This window comes from Harpia harpyja, chromosome 2, assembly GCF_026419915.1.
Source record: "Harpia harpyja isolate bHarHar1 chromosome 2, bHarHar1 primary haplotype, whole genome shotgun sequence".
NCBI lineage: Eukaryota > Metazoa > Chordata > Aves > Accipitriformes > Accipitridae > Harpia > Harpia harpyja.
In genome coordinates this window covers 31741555-31750405 of record NC_068941.1, presented here as the reverse complement: position 1 = coordinate 31750405, position 8851 = coordinate 31741555, and the positions used below count along the sequence as shown (strand labels likewise).

The 8851-nt window shown below is 42.4% G+C and overlaps 1 protein-coding gene across 4 annotated transcripts in view; it reads right to left on the bottom strand.

Moving 5' to 3' along the window:
- Positions 1–1356: 1356 nt before the first annotated feature.
- Positions 1357–8851, bottom strand: part of LEF1 (lymphoid enhancer binding factor 1) — a 70860-nt gene continuing 63365 nt past the window's right edge. For all 4 annotated transcript variants that reach the window (XM_052774848.1, XM_052774839.1, XM_052774867.1 and 1 more), the window contains one exon: positions 1357–2117. Coding sequence is in view for 2 of the 4 variants with exons in the window: in XM_052774839.1 (XP_052630799.1) it covers positions 2038–2117 (80 nt within the window). In the remaining 2 variants the exon portion in view is untranslated. The remainder of the gene's footprint in view (positions 2118–8851) is intronic.

Here is an 8851-nt window from a genome sequence, read left to right as displayed (position 1 = left end):
TTTAAGGGTCAGTTACAAACAATCTAATGGCAAAGCTTCCTTAGGCAGTAACTCACCTACATCATTTCTTGTAGCTCAAGCTTGACTCAGCCCAGTCTCGCACCAAACAAGATTCAGGAGCTAGAATACAAGGTATGGTGATTCAATGTACAGTTCATAATAATTCTTCAGTGGTGCTCACAAACCATTGGAATAGTTTATCTATGGCTACGGTGTTTTTTTCCTTTTGAAGTCCTTCAGTAGGAGTCAGGCAGCTGTGTCTGTTTTTCATAGCTGTTGGAATACCAGTCCCTGAACAAAAGGGGAAAGGTGTCAGAGAAGTTGCTGGTAGTGTTTGGGGCTTGAAAGACTCAAACTCCTGTGTTTCCAGTTTTGAAGTGTGCAGAGGAGCTGCTTGCTATTGCAGGAATGTCTCACGGGCACCACTGGCTGTAGGCAGGGCATGCTGACTCTCTGGATCTGACACTGTGAAACCAGGCCCTCCACAGCTGATTCTGCAGCCAGCTCCAGTCCCTGACTGTAGGATAATTTATACAGCTATAAGAAATTTAACTGTAGGCTCCTACCTCTTGTGTGGGCATGGACTGCATCCAGAAAGAGGGGAATCTATATTCCTAATCATAAGCTTAAAACCGCTGCTGCATTCACTTAAGATTTTAGTAGGAAACTGAAGATGGAGGGATCGCAGACCCTGGTACTTCCATGTGGGCCAAATCTAACTGAGAAGCATAAGGGAGCACTGAGCTGGCCCCTTCCTTACTCCTAGTATGAAAACAAGAGACTTCTGCTCTCTTTAGGAAGAAAGAGACAGTCATCTTCCAAAATGACTACTTCAAGTGAGCAAACAGCTGAACAGACACATTGCATTTCCTATGAGGGAAGACTCAGTCAAAAGTCTTCAGCCTTAGAAGTGACTGTGCCTTCCTGGGCTTGCTTCTACCTTCGAGGGATTCTAGCACAAGCCATTCTCTTTTTTTTTTTTAAGCCAGACAACTGACTTTAGTTTTATTACAAAGCTTTTATTAAAAAACAAATGCTCAGCACATTAACTCAAACTGGAATGACAAAAAAAAAAATCAGTTGACAGTATTTTTGGCAAAGGCTGTGCCTTACTATTTTAAAAAATGGGTACATCAATGCTCATTTCAACAACTGGCATAAAATCCCACTAACAGGCTAACAAAAACAGATACAAATACAGAACAATTGAAGTAATAATTCAAGTGCTGGGCTTTTTACAAGGAGAAGGGGAATGGGTGAGAAGGAGAACTCACTGCAGTCAGATTTGCTGGATGTATTGCTTATGTTTACAGAGTAGATGATGCAAGACTGATGTGTCTACTGACCAGCTGACTGTTGTTACATTTATTTAGTTCTATAGGACACTGTATTATATAGACTGAGAGGCCACTATTTGTTACAAATAGTTTAACAAAAAAGCCACCTTTTTTCCATACAGGTTTTTCCTCTGGCAGAAAAAAAAAAAAAAAAGAAAAACCCCTTTTATTTAAAAAGTATTTCAGATTTCTGACACTTGTTTAAAAGCTCATACCTAGTAAAATATACACCAAAGAAATTACAAACTAAAAGTTAAAATATAAAAGCATTCAAGTTTCTTAAAAAAGCTAAAACCAAAATTGATCCTGTCGCACCATTAAATAAAAGGAAGGTTGAGCGTGTCATCCTGGTCCAGGCAAATTCCATTCCTCGATGTGCTGTATGGGGCAGCTGTGGTCTATGTAATTCTGCTGGCTGAAGCAGGCAGAGACAGCCACGCTACTTTGCTGACTCGATATGGACACAGATGAGATGGGGGCTTAAGAGTGCAAGGCAGAGGTGGAGTGAAGACAAAAGCTGCTCTGCTGACCCAGGAGCTCATTTGCTCTATTTATATCGGGGCTGGACCTCGTGATAGTGAAGGATTTTGGCAGTGATTGTCTTTATGATTCAGTGTCTCTAGCAGTGACATCAGGGTGAATGACATCCTAGACAGACTCCTTGGGGGTGGTCTGCGTGGATGAAGGACACACCTAGGGTTTAACAAGCTTCCATCTCCAGAAGGGGTCCTGGTGTCGCCGCCTTTGCTTTGCAAGTTGAGAAAGCATTTCTTTTCCCACCTACAGGGAGGGGAAAGAGAAAGAGAGTGATAAAGACTATATGAAACCTTTTTTTTATTTTTATTTTAAATCCTTCAGAGAAGCTGGTGATGGGTCACTGTAACTCTATGACAACTGTATTAGTGGAATGTGTGTTTGCAATGTCAAAGTTAAGTGCAGAGTATTGCTATTTGCTCTTGCTTGAAGTTTGCAAGAATATTTATGGAGAGTACTTTGGATTGTAAATAGATGTCCACACCAACTAGAAAGCTATTTAGACACTCAACATATTACAGAAGTAATTCCCTTTTGTAGTGGATTTCATTTATCTACAACATTTGACTCAGATATCTGTTACAAAACTAGACATCCTCAGGCTTTGGTACTACAGTTGTTGAAGTCAATTAAACCTCTACTTCAGAGCCTCAAGCTCTACTCCCGGCAGAAATGAAGAAATGCTGTCTTCTGTAAGCAGCTGGGTAGAGGAATGTGGTGGGTGAGGCTTGTGTGAACACTGACCCTACCATGCATCCACACAACTGGGGACGATTCATTCTGCTCTTCAGCGGGGTGGGGAACATCCTCCAGTTGCGATTACCAACTGCCAGTTACCTAGCAGTAAAGTTCACTAGGATCTTGGAAGGATTTATGTTCTTAGAGCATGTGAAAAGGCCAACAGTGCAAGCCTCACAGATACTGCTCATCCAGAGAGGAACCGTTCTTCATCATTAGGCCTCTAGGTTACGTCAGCTGACTTAGGCAATTGCTAACTCAACCATCACCCCTGCCCTTCTGACCCAGACAACTGGGTTATAACAGGGACTCCACCCAAAGACTGTCTAAGGAGTCAGGCGTTTTTCCACAGACGGACACATGCTCTCCAGTAATGGTCTCAGGATTAGTGCTATCTCAAAAAATCTATGTTAACCTCTAGGCCTCCAGGTACTACTCAGCTGCCAAACAAGTAGAGGGTTCAATGAGCAGAGCTTTTGAGAATGACCAAAATTAGCACAGGAATGCAGTTTGTTGGAGAAGGTGAGTGAATTTTCACCAGAAGAAACACAAAATGCTTAGTCACACAAAGAAGAAACACTGCCAGCACTCTGAATCACACAAGGCAAGACAGAACAAGTTTATGAAGACATGGTTTAAACCACGAGTCAAACTTCTGTTAGACTAATCATAATAGACTGTTTGAGCCTGTAAAAGCCACAAGCAGAAATTAATCAGCAAATATTACAGCAGCAGTATTTAAACCAGGGCCATTTGTAACTGGGCACCCACCTCCCATCTGCTGCAGCTTCCGTGTAAGCCATCACGACGCAAAGCATTTTGCCGGTACTGGTTGAGTACAGCTCCTGAATAAGGAGTTACGCAGGCTAATGTACTCCAGGGTAGAAAGCCTCCAAAACTGATTGTGGACCCTTTGATTTTAGTGAGTGCAAGCTGAGGGCCCAAAATCTTACTAAACAAGTTGACTCCTCATCAGAGGCCACCCACACAAGCATTGTTTTAGTAGAAAGGAAAGTTGAGGACACTGAAGTTTAGCTGCAAACTAAGTAAGGTAGAAAGAACAAGCACAAATTTATATCAAACTGTCCTGTATAGCTTTAACTTGAAGGACGCTCTCCCCTCCCCCAAATACCACCATCCCTGATACATAATGAATAACTTTCACCTGCTGCTGGTAGCCATAAAAGGATATTTAAAGCCACTGTGGCCTCTTAAACAGTACAGCTGAAAGTCCACTGGCAAACCAGTGGTTTCAACAGAGGTGGTCTGTATTGACTAATTCAGTTCCTATTTCCTCACAAAACCAGCCCAAGTCCCAACTAAAAAAAGCCTTCTGAGCTTCCTGCATTTTCTTTTTTTTTTTTTATAAGTAGCACAGTGCTCCGTAACACATGCGGATCAAAGAGCTGCGAAGGGCTCTACCTTTCCAAGGAGCACGAAAGAGGGGCCAAGCAAACAGCAGAGGAACACTGGGGAGAGCACCCTGCAGCTTTATATTTATTTTGTGCCTTTTCATCCCAGATTTTCAAAGGTTTGGTCCAGGTTGCTCTTCCTGGGAAGGTTTTCCTCTCAGTCTTACATGAAAACATTCAGCTTCCTGTTGAGGAATGGCCTTGAGGCGCCAGGCCAGTAGTTCACAGCAGTCTGATACAAGTGCTGTGATTCAGAGCTACTCCCCATTAGCAGCCAGGAATGTCTACTTCACTGAAGGAAATGAAATGCTCTTCTGTTGAGATGGTTCTGTGCCTCCTCCCCCCTTCCCTTACCAGCAAGCTGTCTTTGAAGTGAGGAGGTTAAAATAACGACCGCGGCCTTGCTCTGGCCCTCAGCTTTTTCAAACAGCGGCCATTGCTTCTTTCTCAATCCAAACGCAGCTTTTGCAGCGCCCGCCTCCTTTCCATAGCCCCTCTCGGCACCTAATTATCCCCCGCTCCAATAGAGAGGCTGCAGATACTACTGTAATTCTGCAAGGGGGTCAGGCACAGCGAAGCCCCAAATATTTTTATTTTTTATGCGGATACTGCAGTACAGCAAATTACACAGTAGCTATTCTGAAAACAGCATCTAGAACCCAGCCTTTCCCCAGCTGCACATTAAGGCTACATGCTGGAAATTGCTTCTACTGCTGATAAACCAAATAATACCTAAAACATACGAATGACGATGGTGTTGCCTTACAGATATAAAACAGGTCAAATCAGGATTCTTTTCAAGAAACCACAGGCATGTGCTAAGGAGACTGAAGACTTCCCACATCTAAGGCGTCACTGGGGGGCTGTAGCTGAAGTCTCGCCAAGCAAGGCATGCCCTAGCAAAGCCCAATCCACAAGTGAAGTCGGCGCAATCAAAGACTGCAATTACAGCTCCCTGGCTGTGGTTAGGCTTCAAAGAAAGTGCTGCAAGTCACATTTTACATATGTGAAGTCTTGAGCCCGAGCCACAATAGGAGGTACTGTCTGTGCCATTTGCAGTGTACATCTGACTGCAGGAGGAAAGGAAAAAAAAACCCACCTCGACTAAGAAACAAATAAAATTCAAAAGTAATTCAGTGTAAAAAGAAAAGCCTTACTACTGAAGTGATAAAACTGTATTTCAGGAATCACTACAGTGAAACTAAAGCCTCCTAACAAGCCTGGGCTCAATGGCTGAGGGCAAGAGCATCAGAGAGGGATCAGAAGTCCTCCCCGCGCTTGGGAACGAGATGGATTGAAGGGTGGGTCTGCAAGGGCCTTCTCCTCCTCCTCTAGTCTTTAACTGATCTCCATTTTGCTAGAACAAGGGAGAGGATTATGCAGCTTCATCCAGGTCATGCTAATCGGAAGAGGTTATGGAAGAAAGTCAAAAGAGTGTCTGGGTCGGTGCAGGAGTAAGTACAGAGTAAAAGAGATAGCTAATCCTTCACAGAAAGCAAGAAAAAGTAAAAGTTTTAAACCAGGTACTTTTTTTCTACACCTTTCCCCACCATAGGTTGTTTTCATACAGTTGTAAGAAGAGACAAGACAACATATAACGGCAGTTATACGTATTTAAAAAAAAAAGAAAAAGTCAGTCTCCAAACCTGGCTTTTAATCCAGTACTTCAAACAACATTGCAAACTCAGGGACTCCGCAGCTGAAACTGTCATTTTCTTTTGAAGTCCAAAACGAACATGTTCAACTTACTGCCAGGGTTTATCCAATACTCCAGAAACTTGGGTATGCAAAACCAGGTCATTATTTATCAGAAAGGTTCACGCTGTTTGTGAAGCCCCTTTGTATTTTCTTTAGCAGCAGAGCTGGAGAGAGTTTCAGGCGCAAGCAGATAGATGCCGGCATTGCAGTCTGCTCCTCTTCCTGCCCAGCTGTGCCATGGTTTGTGGGGTTAGCCTAAACCAGATCCTTGAAAAGTTCTGGGCAAACAAAAACAAACACTCCCCAACCTTTGTTGTTTCTAAACAAAAAAACCCATGTCCCAGCAAAACCCCAGTCATTTTAGTAACCCAATTTGCTGCAGGGTCCCACAAGCTGTTACAGCACATGGATGGAGGGACCTACGGGACACAGGAAAAAGCCCTCTCTGCAAGAGCTGGATACCAGCAGGCAGCAGAGGAAACCTTTTAAGCTGCTTTTGTTGCCAAAGAAATTACATCAAAATTGTACCCTAAAACTGTAACAGATACTGCCATGTTGAAGATGTCAGTGGTAATTTTGTCTTGGTTTTTTTTCCCCCTTGCTGCTGTTAGCGTCAGCCCCTTGCTGGTAACTGTGAACCAAGTCTCCAGTAACAAATTATCCACTGGTGTTTTAGATGCCCTCAAGCAGCTACCCCTGAAAATACTTCTCCATTGACTACAGGTGGAGCCTGGTGTCCTAACTTCTGTCCTCCCAAGTTTGGCCTAAGCTAGATGCGTTAGGTGAACAGCAGGAATGCCTTCCCCCCCTCCATGAGTCAGAGACCTCTTCCAGAGCAGGTCAGTGTCAGCATGGGCAACGCCCAGGTATTTTAGGGCTCCCGCTTTGTGCAGCTGAAGTCAGTGATGCCAAAGCAGGTGTGGCTCTTATCAAAGGCCCCCAGTGTAGGCAGCATGAAACTAGAAGCTCTATCCCTGCACTACAGTCTTTAAAATGATCGTACAGGAAGACCCACAACATGTTTTTCCTGTTGGAGGTGGGAAGAGAGAGAGGGTCTATGTTTATAATAAAAAACAGATTACCTCTAGACAGCTGTCTCTAGCGGCTTATTATTATTTTTCTTAAGAAGAATAATATACTAAAAGTGATCTGCAAGGGAGGAAGAAATAGGCTTGTCCCCTTTTTGTATCTTTATGGCATATAATAAATATTCAGAATACTATTTTTAAAATTATTTATTTTATAGACTGAGAGCTGTGAAGAAAGATGCATCTGTTCTGAAGTAGCAGTTTCAGTGCCCCTAGTTTTCACCTGCTGTAACAGAAAAGACATGATGTACTAGTAAAATAGTAAGTGAAAATCTTTCAAAAGAAAGAAATAATAGGTAAAGTTTCCTTTGTATATCTTCTTTTCTGCCACAATTAAACATAGGTTAGAATTTACACTGTACTTTGAAAGACAATCTCAACATTTAAATCTTCCAGCACATGGAATGATTTACATAGTTGCTTTCATGCAACCAAAGGTAAGTCAGATGTAACCTGAATATTGAGCTTCATCAACTCTTCTACACACATGCATCCACAAAGCCATACTACTAGTGTAAGACAGCAGTACACAGAAACCAATAGAAAACTCAAACGCATCAACTTCACTTTGATACCATTAAGTCATCTCAGCAGAAAATCTCTACTGGTCCGAAATACGCAAGCCTCCTGTCGTGTATCTCAAAAGACACTATTCATCAAAACGTAGTCTCACCTAGTGTCAAGACAAATAAATGCACACACCATAAAACTAATTATATGTAGTTATTTTGGCAATAACATTTTACCTTGTGCAATTTCAGGTATCCCAGAGATGAAGGATAGAGGGCTCTCAAAACTCCTGAGTTTAATTCTGATGCAACTTAATATTAATGAAGAAACATGTATCTTCCTTTTGCAAGGAGGAAGCAACCTCAGAAATGGTGTCTCTTTGCCCAGTTAAGTCTCCTTAGTTCTTTTACCCCCTGATTCCACTCTATTGATGCCCGTGGCAAGAACATTAATTCAGAGAGATGGTCGCTGGTACCATTTCCCTCATTCCATCTAACCCTGCTCACACACTACCCCCCAGTGCCAATGACACCTTCACTGCACAAATGCTTCCAACATTTGCTTCCACTGCTGGAACCAATGGCAGAACACTGGTGTCCTGCAAGGTCAGACTAAAACACATACTGTCTAACGGATTGCCAGTCTCACGTTTAACTGGCTAGACAGTGGTGCTTCAGCTGGCCCTGCTGTGAGCTTCCCTCTTTGTACAGCTTTCCAATCCGCACACTTTCAAAATTGTTTATATGGTACAGTCTTAACAAGCGGGTAAAGGATCAGAGATTTAAAAGATGACTTGCATAAAAAGTCTCGAAGTAGAGGATTAAGGAACCAACTGGTATGAGAAGGTTGGCTCTATTAGCAATGACTTTTGCAACATCACATTTAGGCTTTTTGGTTTCGTTTCATCGTTTGGGGTTTTTTTGTCTTCAGGATGGCTGGCTTTGCATTCATGTATATCAGAAGACCTCTTCAATCCAGTCATAATCTCTAAAAGTCAGAGGCAGACAGAAACAAAACTCAGTGCTGAAGTTTGCTAAGCTTTGACAGAATAGCATTTGAATACAATTCCGTTGAAATTAGAGGACCTATTTCACCCAAGCTTAGTCTCCTGAAACAAATGGGAGAGACTTTGACAATGTCATAACAATTTGCTTTCTAGCTGTTGAGGAATATGGTATCAATTTCTCATTTTGAAATTTTTCATGTAAATACACTAAAAAATGAAAATGCAATACAGACCTGAGATGAACACTAAAATGCTGAGGTTTTCTTCCAATTGGGAATGAAACCACATTTCAAAATGTTATGTTTTCTTTATGAAACAGTTTGTTTCTACAGAGTTTTGCTCATGACCTTAGAACTCTCGATCTGGTGGGGAGTTTACTAAATCCACTAAAATATATCGGTTTAGTCCAGAGAAGAATGGTGCACCAGCCGTTAACTCCCTGTCCCCACCTTACCCCACCTTAACCCCACAGGAAGAGTTAGAACAATAGTCATCCCACTGTTCCTTCATTCTAGCCCAAGCCTCCTA